The 21,762-nt window shown below is 36.2% G+C and overlaps 1 protein-coding gene across 2 annotated transcripts; it reads left to right on the top strand.

Moving 5' to 3' along the window:
* The first annotated feature begins 11,442 nt into the window (after positions 1–11,442).
* On the top strand, positions 11,443–16,942 carry LOC130635971 (uncharacterized). Of its 2 annotated transcripts, none has more exons than XM_057445523.1 (2): positions 11,443–11,552; positions 15,615–16,942. In XM_057445523.1, the coding sequence occupies exon 2, from the start codon at positions 15,618–15,620 to the stop codon at positions 16,128–16,130; it is 513 nt and encodes a 170-aa protein (XP_057301506.1). In that variant the 5' UTR covers positions 11,443–11,552; positions 15,615–15,617; the 3' UTR covers positions 16,131–16,942. The 2 variants fall into 2 exon arrangements, with proteins under 2 accessions (XP_057301506.1, XP_057301505.1); XM_057445522.1 differs by lacking the exon at positions 11,443–11,552 and adding an exon at positions 11,617–12,567.
* The last annotated feature ends 4,820 nt before the right edge of the window (positions 16,943–21,762 follow it).

Below are 21,762 nucleotides of genomic sequence, written 5' to 3'. Positions count from 1 at the left end.
CGTCCTTTATAATGAGCTTGGCAAGCATTTAAATAGGATGGGGAACAGGTCTATAAAGAGATAGTACTTACGACTAAGGCCAGTGACCTAAGGGATATTACAGCTATAGAAAAGGATTTAGGTCCTACGCGTATCAAGGCCCTAAGTTTTACCGACTACCTAACACCTAACAGGGGTAGTAGGGCAACGGCCCAGAAGCTCAAAAATGAGGTTAATGTTCTTGTATTGAATAGGGGTGAAGAGAAGGCTTCGTGTAAAGAGGAGGAGGGTGAGATGATTCAGATGGAAACAATAGAGGGTAATCAAAATTTTGCATATGATGTGGGTTTTTTTTAGATACTTCGTTTGCTGGCATCGACGACGTCGAGGACATTGATATAGGAGGATTAAAGCTCGAAATTGAAACCTTACAGAATAATATTAAGAAATTGAAGGGTAAAAATATTTCATATGGTAGTGATATCAAAACAAAAGAGGATAAAGTGAACGAAATCAAAAAGCAGAAAGCCGGATGGTAAAGGGATAAGGACATTGACACACTTGAGAAGGATATTGAAAACTTGAAGAAAAATAGGTTGCACTGGGTAGACACGGACTAATTTCCTCCGAGATTTTTAAGCATCTGGGGAATATCAAGGCTGGGTTGATGAAAATCGCCGGAGATGACATGCCTTTGCTCGAGAAGCTTAAAATCGTCTTCAGGGAGCAGGGTTTAACTATAGTGAGTATAGTGTCTGCTATTGGGCTGTTAATAAGCACCATCATACTCTCCGTCACGGGAAAAAGTGCCTCGGTAGGTGCTACAGGGGGAGGTGCAGCGAGAGGTGGTGGAAAAGGCTTTGTGAAGAAACAGCTTGAAAGGTTCGGAAACTTCTTGAAATACCTAGCAGGCAAGGCAAGGGCCGCGTTACCCGGAGTCATTGGTACCGTTGTCTCCTTCTTTCTGAAGGTAGCGTCAACTATCGTGAGATATGCGGCCAAGCATCTGTATATGGCCATTGCGGCAACCGCTAGCTTTGCCGTGCTATACGTGGAAATAGGCCTATTTAAGTCATATGAAGGCAATTCCTACCCCCGTTATGATCAATGCTGTTTTTGTATACTCGTGCTGGTTTTGTGTTGGTTGTTCAGGCAATGTAGTAGTATGCTGGGGAGGCGTGGGGGCGTAGCATGCTTGGGAGGTATAGATGGTATAGCCTGTATAGTATGATCGGGGGATGGTATGTTATGTTTTGCAGTATGCTTGGGAGTTGTGGGTGGTATGGTATGTTTTGTCGTATGTATAGGTGGCGTAGTATGCTTAGGAGGCGTGATATGCTTTTTGGGTGGCTTGATAGCCCTTTCCGTATGCTTGACAGTAGGCTTGTTATTTACATCAACCTGCACCCCCACGTTTACATTGGCAGGTTCTATGAGAATGTTGTTGTTGTACCCTACAATCTTGCCTATGCGAAGGTTCATATCGGAGGGAAGCATATACACGCTTGGCATGACGGAAAAAATTTACTGGAGTTCTGGCATATTGAAATACCTTCTGAAATTCTGTAATTTCATGCCCTACATTTCCTTGACGCTGTACCATGGCCTCAAATCTTTGTAATAAGATCTGCCTTGCTGTGTAGTTGTCGGCACCGGATTCGATTAAGGATGCTTTGGACTCTGCCTGCGATCCCAGAAACAGGACCACGTAAACCCGGATACTCTCGCTTAGCTTGGTCAGACCCTCTGATGTCAGAACCTGACTTGTTGGTATTATGAACTTGCCCCAATCACCATCGACTTTGGGCCACCATCGTTAAAGACGACATGAAGGCCTTGAATTTGTACAAGGCGTTTGCATCTGCGCCGTCGACACACTTGGGCGTATCCGGATGTTGAATAGGATTTTATACTGTTCAAACCCACCATCATAAGGGATGGGGACCTTCATTCTTGCAACGCATGTGGTAATAGGCATGGAATTTAAAGATCGAATTGACAAGGGGTACCGAACACGTCATGTGCTTGGCAGATATGCCTAATGCAGTGGCTGCGCAATGGGTGGCAAAATTCACCTGGATATGCCAGTAGTCAAGGGCCTGTCCTGTCCGTCCCACTCTAAGAGGGTCATTTAGCAAATTGGTAGGGATTTTTATGGCAAATTTAGTAAATTCAGGGAATGCCACCTCAATGTGCAAGTCCGTCGATACATACAGGCCCTGATATCCAAGTTGGTTACACCAAATGGCCATTCTCCCCTGTTACTTTATACTCTTCCTTGTGGTTGTATGAGTACATACTCACCCTTTTCTTCTAAGAAGAAAGCGATGAAACAACTCTACATCACCCATATAGAATAACCTACTATATTTGAGGACTAATTGGGACAGGACACTCGTATAGCTCTGAAATCCATCAGTATAAGGACTGTATGGCAGATCCTTTACAGTGACAATTAAATCGTCATCGGTAAAATAGGGCCCGACCAGAGGAAGATTAGGATTGAAATTTGGCGGCCATTGTGAACAGTCAGACACAGGAGAGGATTAAGCTGTTTGTCCTCAAAAATGGACTCTGCAAACTCCGTGTCAGTGACGGGTACTGATGATGGTGGTGATTCATCGACAGCTGCAGGAGCTCTTGGGCCTACCCTACGATACTATTAAAAAGTACTACATGAAGGATGATTATAGTTCATACTACAGGACCGATGTTTACCATAGATTGAAACTCGTTTGTCCGCAGTTGCATAAAGACGACTGCCTACTTGACGGTAAAATGTCTAAAATTCCGGCCTTGCTTCCGACCAAGGAGCTAAACGCCTGGGGGGATATGTTAACCTGGAGTTTTGACACTCCTGTTTACCTTCCACTGAAGGGTACGGACCGTTTAGAGTTTATGTTAACGGACGTCTATCACCATGAAAAGAACGTATCGTTCACCGGCCTCACTATACATTTGCTGATAGAATAAATGAGCGATATAGCTACGCTGTACCCGAATTTACTGATTGCGCCTGCGCAAGGCGCCGACATACAGGATGAAGGTCAGGTCTTTAGATTCAAAAGGATTGAGGAAATAGAGCAATATCTGCGGAGTGAAATCAAGGCGCGGAACAGGCTTGCGAAAAAGTTTAAAATGCATAATACGTGTGTACGCTTCTGTGACCATGGTCTGCTTGGCGTCATTACGTCGGGACTTTGAGCCCCCCCCCCCAATAGCTATAGCATGGGGGTTCCCCTTGCTATAGCTATGGGGGGGGGCTCACGATTGCAGCCGGGATAGGATAAGCAGGCCTTAGAAACGCTTCAAAAAGGCTTGGCGTGAAATCGAAAAAACATGAGGGTATAAGGCTACTTGCCGAAAGTAAATTAAACTCTATCGTCGACCTGATCAGCAAGGCAATAGAAAACGTTGTGGTTAGCGACTATGAGTACAGCCTAATCTCCCGAGAGAAGTAGAGGTATATGTTGTTAAAGGAACAAATGCAGCAACGTTTTAACCGTATTCTGAATGCCATCGACGAAAAAGAGCGTGCCCAGCTAATTGCGAAAGGTCGTGAGGATGGTAGGAAAAAGATGCAGGATGAGATTTTAAACAACCTGCGCAGTATGTAAGCAGTACTTAGAGTCTCCACCTGAGTATAAATCTTAATTTTATATATTTTATAGGTCTCGTATGGCCTATAAAATATATGTTTTTTAATCCTCGCTCAGCAACCATTCTTTTTTAAAGTCCTTATATCGACATTCTGTAATATGTACCTGAGGGTAGTAGTTTTTGCCTTGCATATACACCGATGAAATAGCCAGGATGGCACTGGCTTGGTATCGCTCATCATAGGTTACTGGCATGCCGTGGTTTGTTCACATAACGGTCCTTTTTCACAGGCTCTGTCGTCAATTGCTCAGAAATCATCTCCTCGATCTTGAACCAGATTTGGCGATATTTGGCAACCAAATCGTGGTACTCTTCTAAATGGAGAATCATTGCCGGTACTGCATTGGCATTGTAACGGGTGACCCCATTTGGGGACCAGATTTTTGGCGTCTTTACCCCGAGGGCTACTACAAGGACTCGTGTATGGTAGCCTACTATTTACTGATTATCCTTACCTCCATTGGCAGGAATGGGATCTGACACTGTTAGATAGTCCACGTTGATATCATTGATGTCTGTAAAGGTAGAAGCAAATGAGTAAAATAATTGACAAGCTCATTCTCAAATTGTAGCATCTTGTTTATTGTACTTTAAACGACTTCAGAGAATTGTATGTCAATGTACATACGCAGCCATCCCCATTATATGTGATATATTCATGGTAGCAGTACCAGCACAACATTTTGCCACTTACCACAAACCTACGCCCACAGCTACATCTGTCGTACTTATCAAGTACCCCTTTACAGTCCTTGCAGTGCTCTATTTATTCTATAGTCCTCAAGACGATCATCTAAACCTTGAATCTTCCGTTCATTCTCCTTCTCCCTCTCCGATTCTTGTACTAATGCTAAGGCCATAAGTGGGAGGGAGATACCAATACCGGCCATAAAGGTCATGAATGCTGCGGTTCAAAATATATCAAATTTTGATTGCTGACAGTTAATGCACATTTATTATAATAGTATTTTTATCTTACAGCCCTGTTGTAAGATAACCTTGGTTCAAACCAACCTAAAAAATTCCTTTTGCGTCAAGTCACCTTCAAATCTGACGAGGCGTCTCACAGCCACAATGACATTTCGTACGCACTATCATACACCTTTCGCTCCTCCACGTAAGCCAAGCAGCAGGCATCTCTACAAAAATAGCGCTCGTACACGTACTCACCACCATTGCTCATATGGGTAGCCATGTTTTCCTTGACATGAAAAAGCCAGATTTAGTCGTACTTACCTGTGGAGGGTTGTATCTCATGGGGCACCTGAGTTTGTTGCATAGTTTTGCTGAGCACCAGTAGCAGAGTACCATTTTATATATATTTCGACAAAGTCCGACGATTGCCGAACCTTACTGCGCATGCGTCGATTATCACCAGGTAATTGCCCCTACTGGATGTACCGGATAACCAGGATTTGTTGTGACGTCTGTGCGTGCGCGTGCGCAACTGTGCTAGAAGGAACATTTCCCTATCTCTATCTCAATGATGTCTGGGGACATAGACAGGAAAACCATCTCCAACGATGTTTCTTCTCACGCGCTAACCCAAGCAGCAACAGTCCAATATCAAACTTTAACGAGGATTGTTTACACCCGAGCCGCCTCGAGCTAGAGGAGGATGGAGTTTTCCTGGAAATAAGAGACGAAAATGTGTATGATTGTATTTACGGTGAACCAGGTTTCTAGATTTTCCCAAAATCGTCTTTTGTATTTTTATGTACTTTGATAATATATATAAACAAGAAGCCTCAAGGCTTGAAGATTTCCGCTTTGTCAAGAGAAACATTGCACAGTACAAAACGTTCAATGGTTGACCTAAGGCTGAGATTTCCAATTTAAAAACAGGATAAATGATTGAATAATTGCGCAAAACTATGTGACTTAATCACTTTTTGTCTATTCCATTTCTTGAGTAGTTTTAGTTGCAAAAACAATGATTTGAGTCTGGGGTTTTGAGTCTAAGGTTCATGTTCTTATAACATTGTTCTTATATAAAAAAGGGGTTAAAGTAACCTGGTCTGAAAAGTATTAAATACGGGCGACAAATAACGCAATAATGAGTGTAGTATTGGTTTTAGCAAATTTTAGCAAGTTTTTAACAAAGTTTGGAAATATGAAGCATAAGAAGTATAAACACCTACCTCAAATCTTTTCCAGGCTATAAGCAATACCTTTATAACTTTTTTTTTTCAATTTCAATATGCATTCAAAATTGTTGTAAGAGCCTAAACTTGCCAAGGGTACAAATTATTTGCACAATAAATTTTCCTGAAACTTATTTTTGTGGGTGAGTGGTACACAAAAATGCTTCAATTTGCAGAATATATTTGTGCAGATGACAACAATTTCACGAAATGTGCGGTAATAATTTTTGGGTGCCTAAAGTTCAGTTATTTTAGCAGAGGCAAAATCAGTATTTTGTCTAACATAGTATTCAGAAGTTAGGGCATTTACAAATGAGCAACATAGAACTCAATAACTTAGATCCTAAAGAAATGAAAATATGAAGAAATAAAAAATTTTGTAATTGTTGCGGCTAGATGAAATGGAAAATTTTGCAGAATAATCTTTTAGAACCGATGTTTGACTGATTTCTAAAATTTCTGTGGAACATTTTTTGGCCCAAAGTTCTGCAAAAAAAAGTTCCACAAAAATTTCTTCCACAGAAAGTGTATGCTAATTTTGAAAATATTTTTTACAATCCATGGCAAAAAAGACAGGATTACTTGAAAAACAGGGAAACTGGATAATAGAGTAAATATGTACAGTATACTTGATGCTTTTTTAAAGCTACATTCACATGTTTTTGTGCACATCAGGGAGAATTTTTATTCATAACCTCATTTATGTAAGTTACGACACACTTACATACAAATGAAGCTTGTATGTCAGGTTTTTTATGGAGCAAATTGTTTTGCTTGTAACACAATGTAACACAATGTAGTCCATAGGCCAAAACATATAAGAAAAAATGTTCGATTTAGGATTGAAATTTGAAAAAAAATGTTTTTTGAATATTTGTGTACAAAACAAAATAGCGATTAATAAAAGACTTGTTATCTTAATACAAAAGTACACAGCCCTTTTCATTAAGTTCATAAAGAATATTATCAGAAAAATTGCACTGTAGATTTGCCTGTCAAAGTTTGTAATTCTGATCTGCTGCTGATGTTGCATTTTAACGATGGTCATGTTAAATATAAGAAAACACTTATTTTACGTTCTCTATGTGAAACTTTATATGCAATACAGTCTGTAGCTAGCTAGCTACATGACATGCAAATGTAGCTTAAATCGGTCAAACTTTCATGAAAACTACTGCACCTTTTAGGCTATTAATCATCAGTTTTGATTCCCAAACTGTTAAGTCAGGTAATGGGTTTGATCCCTAATTACATATAAGGAAGGCCATTTTATAGTTGGAGAGAAATGCTAGGGAAATTGCGTAGCTTAAATAAGAAGCTTAAAACATGCAGCATTTTTTTACCTGAGAAGTCTCATCGATCTAACGTCCTGTTTTGCAAAACATTGATATGGAGTTTCAAACATATCAAGAGGAACGGTAACCGATTTTTTGTGCAAGTAACTTTGGCCTGTGGGACCTGAAACTTGAAGAACTTCGAGACAAAGCATCACATGAAGCCACGAAATCAGGTTCTGAAAATCTGAGATCCTATTGGCTAAAAAATCAAATAACGCATTTCTATTTTTATTTTTTTTTCTGAGTAGCATTTCTATTGGCTTTTAAGAAATTAAACAACTTCCAGGCCCAGGGTAAAATACTTTATTCTGAACACCGCGCGTCCGGGCTATAGGTGGTCCCTATCTCTCTATCTTCCAAGGCGATTTTAAAGATTCCGCCTTACGCGGCGGAAATCAAAAAGAAATATAGAAAGAGACAACATGCGCTTGAACGAGATTCATCGTTAGCTTTGAGAGAGAATAAAAAAAAAGAGGATTCGCATTGTTTTGCAAAATTTAGGCTCGGGTTTTCATAGTTTGAAAACAGTTATTGAACTTGGGCTTGTTTTTATTTTACAACCTCATTTTCATGTTTGCTTCTTCGCCATCCTGATATAAAAAAGATGTTGGAAAAGAAGTTGGCTAACGATATTTGTTTTTGTATGTAATCACTTCTCCTCCCACCTATTTAACTGTCAAAAAATACCTATTGCAGGCCCTACAAGAAAGGAAGAGAGGAAGATACTAAGTAAAAATATGTTAGAAAAATGACCAAAAAAGTCAACATAAATGCTTTAATGAACACAGTTTAGAGTTAGCACCTAGAATATCCATTTTTTCATATAAACAATAATTTCCGAGTTGAAAAACCCATAAATAAAATAGAAATGAGAATGAATTCTGGAGTTGTGTTAATACTATTAACAGCACAGTAAGAAGGAGAAGAAGGCTTAAGAATAAAAGAAGTCAGCCTAAAGTCGCAATATCTTATAAAAAAAACGTGTAAAATTATGATAAGAAAATTCACCAGGTCGACTAAAGCACCAAAGGTTGTCAATTAAAACATTTTGGGAGTTTAGAAAATAACAAAATAACCTCTCATCATGATTAGCTAACATTGGATGTTATAAGATAACTTTCAGGAATGCTTTTAAATGCCTACCAAAGGGACAAGGTCGATCCAAACCTTGATCTTTGACTATAATAACCACAAAACGAAATAAACAGTGGCACACGTCTCAAAATAAATGGTCTCTCGATCCGTGTGCTGATTTTACGGAGCGGTCAATATCGCCACTATCAAATTAATCCAAAAAGGCTAGGTGCTCTGGATAACAAGTTCAACCAATATTTTATGGACTAAACGTTTTTAGTTCACTCAAAATTGTAAAATTTGTTAATTTTTGATGCAAAATTTAAACGAAAAGCATTTTTAAGCGCGAAGAATTAGTTTTATTTTCTCCTTAATTCAGTATAAGGACTGTTCCCAAACGGGGAATTCTTCTCTTTTGTTCAAAGTGTTTTTTTAAATAAAATTCGCGACTATCGATCTGGGTTAGCATTGTGTATTGAGATGTTTTGATCTGTTGGTATCCATAGCTCCACTTATCGAGTGTGCGTTTTGTCACTTTTGTATTTTCTTTATTTTCTCTTTTACTTTGTGTGAAAAATTACTTTTTTCTTTTGGAAGTTAAGCATTTAATTTGAATGAATAAAAGTTTTGCACAAAGAGTTAAGTCTTATTTCTAGCATGTATACGAATGTCAATATTAAATACACAATATGTGAAACAGAGAAAAATCTATCTTCCTCAAGTATTTATTTTATTGACGTTTTTGTTGGCAGATGTTGATTATCCACAAAAGTAAACAATAGACTCGGGGAAAACGTATAAAGGTGATATGTATTATGATGGCTGGTAGTAATTTTGACCCCAGGGTATTCTTGGGCACAGGATAAACAGGGTCGAGAATTATCTAGAATTTTGAGAAAAAAACACATATGTTCCAAAACTTTAACCTTCGGTAGACGACCCTAAAATCGTAAAGTTAGTTTATTATATGTTTCGTTTTTTATTATTTTTATTATTTTTATTCATTTTTTTTTTTTTTTTTTATTATTTTTAATTAAAGTCTCATCTGGAAATTTTTATAATTCGATTTATTTTAACGCAGTTACAGTCTAAATTTCCATCTGCTTAGTTTGATCAAAGTAAGTTGCTTTATATGACTTTTCTGCCACCTTTGTTCCGGACTAGCTTTCTTGTCAAAATCATAGGCATAGAAGAGACCTGAGGACGAAGTTGTATTTATCCGACGTTTTACCGGTTATTATTGTGTTCACGTTCAAACTGAATTTTCTGTGTCATGCACTCACCCAATAAAAGTTATCAATTTTATTTACGTAAACACTTCACGACGACAAAAACTGGTAAACATACAGCATAGGCGTTTTACCACGAACGACGTCATTGAATCATTCGCGACAGTTCTTTAAATACGAGCCGTCGAAAGGTGTTCGCAGGCGGTGTTAAATATGAATAAAACATGAAAAAAAATGTTTTGATAAAAAAATAAAAGTTGTACTTTTTTAACCCGTCAGGAATGATTTTAAGCAATCAGGAATATGCTCATGGAACGATTTCAGATATTTAGAAGCGTGACGTTGGCAATACAACATAATCATATGTTAACAATACTTCGTTGTAAAACATATGAATTCTTAAATATTTCTCGATTTTTTAAATGTTTATTTTTTTTTATTTTAAAAATATAGAATAATATAATAGACTGCCTTTTTTAACATCTGTTCTTGATGATCTTTTTTTTTAACAAAATTATCGATCACGAAATTTATATACTAGTTAAATCTCCAGAAGCGTCATTAAAGTAATTAAATTTCACGTAATGCTAAATACGTCAAAGAGGTATAGAGTAAGTTATTCTTTTCTTTTTATTTTACACTGATTTTAGGGCACGCATATTCTGAGGAAAAAAATACCCCGGTAACAAGGTTTTTTAAAGCTAACATTTTTTTTTTACGTCACTGCGTTTATTGGACTAATTTGGCCCCCTTGTTTCGGCGAATTTTTGCCTATCTGTCATATTACTATAAATTTCATAGTTGAAGGGTAAAAATCCCCTGAAACGAGGGTGACTAGTTTGGCAGTCCGCATTTGGTACTTCAATAATTCAAGCAAGTGTACGCATAGCAACATATTGCATTAAGTTAATATAAAAACTTCCTTACACGATGGCGAAGTTAGCAAACATACTAGGTTGCCATAACAACGGAATTTTGTCGTTTTTGTTTCATTTCAGGTGCTAATATAGAAAATTTATTTTTAAGTATTTATTGATTTTATTACATGCGTAATATTACTACAAATACAAGCTTAGGTCCAAACTTCCTTTATAAAACTTTTTTTTAAGAAAACACATTCTCTAAAAAAAAGTTTTAAAATGAATTCCGGACCTACAATCTTCTTATATATAGACTTGGAAGAATACTTTATTATCACATATTTAGGTTCCCCTTTCCTTCATGAAAAAAGTGCCTGTCCCGCAACTAAAATAATTTTGTAACCCCCCCCCCCCCCCACCCCTTATCCCCCTTTGAAGAAAGCGTCCCACCCTTCCACGTTAAGAAACAGGGGGTTACTTTTCTGAAGGATGGGAAAGATAGTTAACAAAAAGAGTATAAAGCTAAAAAGATTTGTTCTTGCGTTTATTTTCCTTAGTTTTATTCGCTTTTTATTTGAATTACCTGAGATTCTAAAACAATTCCTGTTTTCCAAAACTACACTTTTTGTGTAACAAATTACCATAATTCATAAACGAGGAACAGAAAAAAAGAAAGAATGTATGGGTAATATGAACTATAATAGTATGTATTTGTTACTAAACTTGCTTCTCACCAGAGAAGCTTAAAATATTACTTTCGAACTTTTTATAAAATCAAATGTTTTTGTTCAAAAAATAAGGGAAAAGTCCGAGATAAAATGATAGAATGTGCTGAAGGGTAAAATAGTTTACAAAGTGAAAGTTCGAGATAACGCTGTTCCAGATATTTAGAACGTAATTTTGCCTTAAGAGATTGCAATGACTGCAGGGACTGGAAAGAGAGAGAGCGAAAGTTCGGGAAAACGGGTATTCGAGATATCGAAAGTCTACTGCATAAAGGTCGACAAAACCAAAAAATTTTTTTAACTTTTCGACTATAGACAAGAATACTACAATTTCATTGTTAGTAATGTAAAAAAACAATACTAAATTGTAATAAAGAATTTATGAAAAGAATAAAATAGAGAATAAAAATCAAAATATTTAATTGCAAATTAATGATTCCATAAAGCGAAAAAAGTGTTATTTTCTTAAATCTTTATTCGTGTTATATCAATATTAATTTAAAGAAGATAGAAGAAAAAAAGAAAAACGGGACGTAAAGAAAAGGTTAAATTATTTTTTGGTTCATCTTCTAATTTCTTGCGTCACAGCGTGTTATTACCATACTGTGAACAGGGCTGTAGTTTAAAATTAACAAAACGCATCTGCTCAGTTAGATTCGCAGGGTGAAAAGGATTAGAAAATTGTAATAGTTTACCGATAACCAGGAGCAATGTATACGTAATTTGAAAATCTTAATGTTCGCTATAGAAGACTCGTATTCCTACGGGCACCAGCTTTCTAAGTGGCTATGAAAGGATAATAATTGTATTCCAGATGCTCTTCTTCTTGGGTATAAAATGAGCCGTCCATGTAATTTTCTATAATCTTGTTTTAAATATTTTTAAAAACAACAGCTCCCATCCAATACTCTCACAAAGACCTTGGTATTAGTTGCAAGTTAGTTGCATTTTTTTTGATGTAATTAGCAAAAAAACATCATTGGATTTGTGGAAGGGGAAGACTAATAATTAATTTAATAATTTATGAACAGAATTGTGAATGAAGTTAAATCGCGTGTCAATGTTTTACCGCCTAAATTGATTTTCGTGTGTGTCATTAAAATAAAAAATTAGCAGCAAATTTCGCACGCCATTTTATTATGTTAGTTGTTGTTGTTGTTGTTGATGATGTTATTGATGTTATATTTGTTGTCGTTCTTGCTTTTGTCGTCATCAATGATCCTAGCAAAACTCAAACATCAAGAATTAGCCATTTTATATTTATTTTTATGAAGAAAAAAGCTGGTTTAGTATATCAATTAAATCCTCAAATCTCTTGGTAAATTTGATTGAAAAGAAGAATTCGCTTAAAGAGAAAAGAGGGAATTGGATATTCCGACGTTTTTTAAAATTAAAAAAAGTTTTTTGAGCAATTACATATAATCAGCCAAAGGATAGTTGAAAGAAGATTATTCTCATTGATAAAACTAAGAAATTATCTTACAAAATATGTTTACTGACTTCTTGCCGTGTAAGCCGATATTTTATGTTGCCAGGTGATGCCAGCAAAAAGGTGATAGGTACGTAAAGGCTGTACTACACTACAATTTTTTAATGATTCTTCAGAAGCTTATTTCATCCAAAAGTCTGTTTGAAAAAAAAATAATTTTTTATTTATTTTTTGTTTCTTATATTTATGGATTCAAAAAACTTCTGTGATCTAAGCCTCAATTCCTAAAACTGTAGCCTTCAAAACGCTATAATCCCTGGGAGCGAGGTTGTTCTGATCTAATTGAATTTCCGCGCCCGTAGGCGTAGGAAATTCTTTAAAACCGTCGTTTTTTCTTTCGGAGCATTTTTTGAGAAAAAATCGACCCTGGGATTTCACGTTGGTCCGTCACAGTTGTAAACTTTGTACCCAAGCTCCTTAACTACTGGGAAGTCTAGTATTGACGCTTCAGGCCAAAATTGGTATTTGTTTTCGACAAAATTTGGCACAGTTAACAAGAAAAGTATGCTGAACATAATGGTGACATAATAATTTTGATTTTTGTCACCTAAATGTCATTTTAGGCCAAAATTGGTCCAAAAATTAGAACTACTTTATTTTCAACAAAATTTGGAACAGTTAACAAATAAAGTATGCTGAACATGATAGTGACATCAAAATTTTGATTTCTTTTTACCTTAAATGTCATTTCAGGCCAAAATTTATCCAAAAATTAAAACTGCTTTATTTTCGACAAAAATTGACACAGTTAATAAAAAAAAGTATGCTGAAAATGATGGTCACATCAAAATTTTGATTTTTTGTCAACTAATGCCGTTTAAGACCATAAACGTTTCAATCGCAAGACTTTCAACCATGAATGATAGGCTGTATTTTTTGTTAGCAATTTCTTTTAAAATGTGAGTTTATTATGAAACGTTTCGTTTTGTTTGCGTTTGTTGTAAGATATAATGTCACTGATGGGCTTTGTCTTCAGAGGTTCATGCACCAAACCCCTTCGAATGTTTGGCACAATAACACAACGAATTAGCAGGTTTTCATCAAATATTTTGGTAGCGCGCGGAAATTCTTAGAGCCCCCAGGGCTTCTTGTTAAACTTGTTCTCGATATTGACAAAACAATTTAAAAATAACTTTTGACGTCACCATTTTATATCACTTCTTTTATTTTGGTTATAGTAACGATGTCAGGTTGCATAGCTATTGTAGCAACTGTACTTCCCTAAAATCTATGGGATCTCATAATTAATCCTTCCCCCTCAAATACCCCAGCCTCTTAAACGGCCTATGTGTAAAAACTAATTTTAAGGTATTGTTAGGGAAACACGAAAGAACTCGTTTTTGGTAGTGAAAGACTTTTTAGTCAAAGAATAGAATAACGATTGACCGTCGAAAAGCAGAAGTTTTTTTATGTAACGTTTAGTTAAAAAAAACGATATTTTCGGTTATTTATCCTATGTTAAAAGATTGGTTCAACCTCCTTCCCAGCGCCTGTTATATATCGTACAAGTTTAGGGTGTATATCGCTATGAAGCTAAAAGCATCATCCAGATAGAAAATATTGGCTTTTCTTAGAACGAAAACACTGTATGTAGGGGACTATATTTACTTTTTCAGTTTTTACTTTTATTTACGTTTTAATGATTTTTTTTTAATATTTAACCCTCAAAGTTAAATGGCAACTGTGTCAGTCACGCAATTTTATTGGCCATGTTTACAAAACCAGGCAAGCAATTATGTGGCCATGTTTACAAAACCAGGCAAGCAATTATGTGGTCATGTAACGGACAAAAGTCACACTATTATAGAGTGTCGTGCTGCGTGGTAGAGTGTCGAGGTGCAATATAGATCGCGTCAGTGCAGAAGGTCGCAAGACGTAATTGAGAGATGCGTAATAAGAGGACGCCTGTCAGAAAACACTACTATGAAAGATATAAGAAAACATAAATTTCGTTCCCAGAGTGTCTTCTCCTTTCGCCAAAAAGAACAAGACACTCGGGAACAAGATTGGTACAACATATATTACGGAAACTTCTACCACAATCTCTTATGCTCATTAGAGGGGAGTTGTGGAGAAAAATAATATTAATAAACCTTCATAAAAGACGAACCTAATAAAGGGTGGTGAAATGTCCAAAAATGGAGAAGAGCACCTCCAGTAATCAAGCACGTGGGAGAGCTTATGAAATGACTACTGATGCGACTAGTTTTTTGCGTGGTTAGAAGAACTAAGGAGTTGTTACCTAAGCATTGTATAATATCTATGTGAACAAAATGTTCGAGTCTTTTCTTTTTTATTGATCTCATATTTTAGTAATGTCAGGTTAAGCAATACTTTAACCGACCGTTCGTGATTCAATTATTAGTTGTTCATAACAATGCACTTTCTACGCTAACTTGTTCATGTGTTCCTCCCTAAATTGCTTCCCTTCATTACTATGCTTTAAAAATATTGTATTGCAAAATATAAGGCACTACAAGTCTCTCCATTACGCCTCGCGTCTCTATCACATACGCACCATTTTATTACACCTCGCGATTTTTTGTAATGACGCAATTTACATTGCACCTCGACACTCTACTACGCAACACGACACTCTATAGCGTGGCTTTTGTTCATTACATTACTCCATAAGTAATTCTTAGAGATTGCGAAAAGATACCGTTGATGAATCGAATTGAAATCCTTTTTGTTGTCAAAAATTGATACATTTTTTTTATAAGAGCCTAGTTTATAAGAATATCGCAGGCTTGCCGAAAATTAAGAACATATTAACAACATACACGCTCTGAATTCTCCCAACAAAATAATAAAGTCTGGCATTAATAGAAAACAATTATTTTCCTGTTTTACTAACATGCATTTCTTATAAAGAGATAATTTCAATTATGTATTTGTTCCCATCCAATGAAATTTTTATCACCATCTGACCACATATTTCCATCTATTTTTTTGTTGGAATGTCTAATTTCGCAACTGTTCGATAATAAGAACATTCGATATTCACATTACATGTTTCTTTATTCTAGATAAAAAATAAGTAAAATAAAACAAACAAACAAACACACAGAAAAAACGAAAAAGCTCTCTTACATCTGCATGATATTATATATTTAGACAATGGAAAAAGAATCGCCCAAACATTATGAAGAATACTTTAGTTCATTCTCGAACGCGTTCGAATTGAAACGCGGAGAAAGTCCGACGTCAATGGTACAAAAAGAACTTTCCGATGACGAATACGTCTGTCAATATTTAAATCATTCGAATAATTTAATCAAACCACATCTAAAGAAAGCCAACTCGTGGTCCAGCATAGATCCAACAAGAATTTTCGAAAGAGATCAATACCTCTCTCCGTATATATGTACAAACTACCCACGCTCACGCAGTCAAACGTTACCAATTGTTTCAAAACATTCAGCTCTAAAATCAAATCAACAGTACAGTGCTTCAAATCTTCATTTAGAGGCGTTCAGTGATGAAATGATGACAAGTAGTAAGAATACTTACAGGACCCAGATTGGTCTCGGTGCTTCTACAAGAAGAGATCGCTCTGGTACGGACCCACCATCGATATCGTTAACAACTGAGCTAGGACATTCTACGGAACTTTTACATAGTCCAAAGTAGCAAAAAATAATTTTTTTCATAATTTTTATAAACATTGTACTGTTGCTACATGTCTTGACATAATTGGCAAGACAAATTCCACGCTCGCTCTTTTTAAGCATTGTTGTGGCGTTTCAGCTGGCTGGCCTATTAACCTTTGCCAGAAAAAAACAGCCTAAATTCCAATAAGGACTTCAATTATTGAATTGACAGGGAAGGGGGTGTTTCATGTGGTTTGTTGTTAGTTTTTATCAAAAATAGGATAATATGACTTAATTTTGTAAACGGTTGTGGACATTGCTTTGTTATCGATCCAGAATATCAGTGCGTTGTAATTTCATGTATAAATTTGTTGTGATGGTTTGACTGAAACTGTGTGGTTTCTATTATGCGAATTTGTAATTCTAAGTTTCCTATATAATTCGTATATAATTCCTATATAATTATAATTTTATTTGTAGTATATTATACAATTCTTAATATACAGTAGACTCCCGGTTATTCGAATTTACTTCGAATAACCGGGAGTTCGAATAACTGAAAAATTCGTTTTCCCGCCAGATTTTCAACTTAACCTTAATGGGATGGACTTTTCTTAAGTAATTGAGGCATTGTGGTTCAGTTGAGCGTGTAAACACAAAGAATTTTTACTTTTTAAAGAAAGAATAAATTTGAACAAATTGTTAACAGGTTTTAAAATATGAAAGTTATAAAGAAAATGTATCTAGTAAATACAAGGAGTTCAACTCTTAAAAAAATCTTTAATGCTACATTGTTTTTTACTATCGATGTAGTGTTTTTGACATGTACGTGTTATCATGTTTAACTGCTTTCTGATTTCTAAATATGCAGTGGCGGTCTGCAAAAAAGGAGATATTGTTGGTCATTTGCCTAAAGGAAAAACAGGAAAATTTGCCAAAACGATATTTTACTTTCTGAAGTCAGAGATGTTGTGTACTTGCAAAGTAAAAGTGACAGGGAAAAGAACTAACTTTGGAGATGATAAGGGATTGAGGATCCCCGGTTTGCTTCAATTCTCTGGACCGAAGGAGAATATTGAACTTTTGAAGAAATTGCTTGAAGAGTGTAAATAGCCATGAATATTGAAACCTGATTTTTTGAAGAAAAAAAGTGTTTTAATCGCAGAAAATCAATGTTCTCACTCGACGATCTCCCAATAAGAAAAATTCGAATAACTGAGGGTGACTTAGCCTATAATTGGCCCCAAGGGGAATAAAAATCACTTCAAATAACCGAATTATTCGAATAACTGAAGTTCGAATAACCGAGAGTGTTTTTGCCTGAGTTGGGTAAGCAGATCCAAGGGGTACGCCATCTCACTTCGAATAACCGAATTATTCGAATAAGTGCAGGTTCGAATAACCGGGAGTCTACTGTAGTTGTAAAAGTCGATAGTACTCATTATTCGCTGTTTTAAGCAGGTAGAGATTAAAATATCAGTTAGGGGCATATCCATCCTAACAGGGGCTTTGTAGCAAGAACTACGTAATATTTTTCAGAAATGTAGAAATATAATATAACGTAGACACAATGGTGTGTATGTGAGTTGCATCAATGGAGCTTTCTAAAAACTAACAGTACGAAACGAATGGTGCCAGGGTTTTGTTCTTTCACACCATCCCGATATCAGGAAGACACACCTAGGGGACAAGGTTTGACACATCCGTCCATCTATGACATTGTGGTTATTATAATTTTATCAAACAAAATTATTCCTATAGCATGATGTAAGTTCTTCAGTTCTTCGTCCAATGCTAATACAGAGATTAAAAACTCAATTTTGGACAGTTAGCTGCATACCTTAGAGGAAAAAACACGGACATAGGTTAGTCGGAAAAATTAATGGTTGGGACAAGTTTAGTCATTAATGCGCAGAATTAGTGACCTTCCTCCGACTAAAGTTAGGTCTCGCGTAAACCATCTTATTATCTTTCCCATCTACTCTAAAATAATCAAAGTTCATTTCTTAATATGAAACTAGTCGATCAATTTAAAGTAAGAAAAGAATTTGGACATTTCAAAAAAAAATGTTTTGTGAGGAATATCATTAAATTTAGTTAAATAAATTTCTAAGTTGAAGTAAACAACATTTAGCCGGATGAAACTTTTCACTCGCTCGGGATCTATAAATAGACAAACCACAGGTTTCGCAGATCAAAGTTAAACTTTGGAACGGAAAACGTCACGAAACAAATTAGGCGTGGATTTGAAAACAATTTTCGGGTATGTCAATCTAGAAGTCTTTCTCTGTAAAGAAAAGGTACTTATTAACCAATTGTTGTGGGGAAGTTGTGCTGGGAACTAGGTTGTGCTACCCCTTTGTCAACTACATGTGTTCAAAACAAACCTTGAACGACATTCACATTGTCATATCAAACATTTTTACTAGTAGAAGACAAGAGCCTTACAACTTTACCATGATAATATGGGGGCCTCAACATCTTATACAATAAAAATTTTGCAATGCGAGACCTGTAAGACGACTCGGTTAAAGGGCACAAGAAAACCTTCATGCAGTATGTTTCCTTTATAAATGGAAACACTACGAGGAAGCATGCTTTCAAAATGTTCTTTATATCCTACATTACCAAAAATTAACCACTCTTCTGCCCGATACTAACATCAGACTGGATAGAGCTAACTGACCCTTAATGGAAGAAACCTGGTTGAAAGAACTCAGAAAAAATAAATTTTCTGGGGTTTTTGTTTCATCAAGACTGCTGATGATAACACTAAGTTGAAAACATTATGTGTACATTCATGCCAGGCTTCTGCATAAACAAGTAGAAAAATTTTTAAACGTACACTGCACAGATGCACGTACACTGCACGAGAATCCAACCATGACCAGCCATGGCCGGAAATGTGGTCAGCGGCTGACCAATGTCAACTATGAGCTTCCACCTAACCCTTCGGTGAAACTACAGAAAAACTGATCATGACGGCTTTCTTCTTGCATTGAACTACACTTGAGCTGGCCACCCGCCTCCCTTTACTCCAAATGAACAAGTTAATCGTGTGGATGTTGACGGTTGGTTTCACTACAACGTGTGACTGCACATGCTCGCGATATTAAGTCATTAGAGACGGCGGATATTGATTCCTTTTCTAATTTATGACAGTGAAATATGTTTTTACTGTGAGTGGCCAATTTTCTTGATTGGAAAAACAAAGATAGGTCGCAATTGGTGCTTACTACTATGTGACAGCAGCCATGGTTAGACAAGAATAGCGCGGGGAACATGTCCCAGCAATGTGGTAAAGGACTTTTAGTAAAATAGCAAATGTACTCTAGAGTGTACACAATAATGTGAGTCGCCATGGCAATCGTGTTGCTAAATAGGGTCCTTTGAATTTTTTTTATTGAAAGAGTAATAACATTAGGAACCATTCAGCAAGCAAAATTCACGTGCGAACCAATCCCATACTCGTAAGTATACGTGTAGAATACACGTGGTCTTAGAAAAATGATGACGTCATAGTAAAATTTAAAAAAATTTCAGCGCTGCCCCTCTCCTCTTTCCCTTCCCCCTGTATTTTGTAGAGAAGGTAGTGACCATCATAAAAGGGTGGTAATGCATTTATTCTGTAGGACTCCATCCTCAAGGATTCAGCGAAGCACATTTTCGCAAGGCTGCTTCGTCTTTTAAAGAACTGATGCAGTATTTTTTGGACGACAGAAAAGCTAAAACAGGGCGACACTTACACACTAGGTGGTACTAATGCCTGCATCCACAGAAGAAATTGTAAAGCGTGGGTGCTTCGATTTTGAGAATTCTTGTTTTGCGTGGATTCCGAACTTAAACGGCAAAAATCTTGTTTAAAGATTATTTTAGGGACATTCTTGACTTGTGGATCGACAAAAGGTGTATGCCAGCACTATTTCGACCTGAAAAGCACCAAATACCTGAAGTCTTAAGTCTAATTGATGACGAGTTCATTTCGGAGGGTGCGTCGTTAAGACAGCTTTCTGAATGTTTCTGGAACACCACATTTAATATTGAGAGCTGTCATATATTGTCTTAGGAGGCCCTAAAGTATCATATAGCCATTGCAAGGAATTAAACATCGACGGAGGGGGAGGAAAGCTGTCTAAAAATGCGAAAATGGTTGCTATGGGCGTTGCTATGCACTTATATTTGCGGTTGGTTGGAAAAAGTGGAAGAATGCGCAATAAAAACCTAAATTTGTCATAAGCACTACTTGGCAAGGTATTCTAAGACGAGTTTGCTATCAGAAAATAGCTAAATGACAATTCTTGAAATTTAGAGTAATTACATTCCCTGTGGTTTGAAAACTCGTCACGGCAAATTAGAATACAATAACAAAAATCTCTAGCAAATTAAAGATTTTTTTATAAAATACAAAACATTCTTATAGGGGATGTTTTAGTTGGTTGTTAGGGGCGGATCTAGGATTTTTTTCAGGTTAAGCAAAATTTGACAGATTTTTTGGCAAAGTATTATCAAGGGTTTGTAGTGTTGTACGCAGTAAAGCAGGCGTTTTGTGTTTTTGCCGTAAAAGGAGCTAAAGTCTTCCCAAAAGTAAGGTTTTTAGTTATTAAAAGTATTTCCTAGATTAACGAAAGTAGCCCAATAAATAAAAGTAACCTCCGTAGTTTAACACTTGTGTCCTCGTTGAAACATGCGAAAATGAGTTCGTTTAGTGTTGCCATAGTTCCTTTGAATGACATACCACACTGGGATTAAGTGTCATAATCCAAACATTTTTTTACGTTTTACGCATTTAATACGAGTACAAGTAATCGCCGAGTTACAAATTCGGTAAGCTAAGGAGTTGCTTTATTTCAAAATATGCAGAAGTCTAATAGCTAACAGTACAACAAAATATTAGTTACGTACAAGACAATTTTATGGCCAACAATTTTACAGTCAACAGTAGTGCAACGTTGAAATATTGTTTTGGAAAATTACAGCCTGTGTTAACAAACTGCAAATGTAAAAAAAAAATTTTCAATATCTAAAAGGGTTGCGAAATTCAAAACTTCTTCATTTAACTTTAGCTAGCATACAATTGCTTTGATTTATTCTAGATATTTGAAGTGCTCCCTGCAATTGGACCTGAACCAGGGTAAACCATGTTGAAAAAGAAACATCCACTTGTCGTCGGTGTAACCACACCCATGATCGTTTTAGGCGTTTAAACTTAAAACCCACGGATTTTTAAGGTGTTTTTCTTTTTTTCTCCATTTCAGAAATTCATTCATTTGAACGTGAAAACATGCGGACATTATAGGCCTGTTTTTTTCTATCTGTGATCTTAATTCATTCGGAACTTTAAAACCCACGGACGTTTTAGGCGAATCGACATTTTGCCTAAAATCGCCCCGGGTTTGCTTGTTATTTAAGTAAAATATCAATGGAAAAATCGATAAAACGCCGCATCGTCATAAAGTCGAAATTGGTGCATGCCAAAACCTATATACAAAAATTTTTCTGTTTTTTTTATAAATAATTCTATCTACTTACTATGGATTTTTTTATCTACACCGCAAAATTAGGCTCAGGCAAATTCCTAGGCTGCCTTACCCTAGATCCGCCCCTGGTTGGAGATGCATGGTAGGAAAGAAATTACAAAACTTTTGTATTGCTTTTCATTTTGCGCAACGACG

This window comes from Hydractinia symbiolongicarpus, chromosome 3 (assembly GCF_029227915.1).
Source record: "Hydractinia symbiolongicarpus strain clone_291-10 chromosome 3, HSymV2.1, whole genome shotgun sequence".
In the NCBI taxonomy this organism is placed as follows: Eukaryota; Metazoa; Cnidaria; class Hydrozoa; order Anthoathecata; family Hydractiniidae; genus Hydractinia; species Hydractinia symbiolongicarpus.
This window is presented reverse-complemented; position numbering and strand designations above follow the sequence as displayed.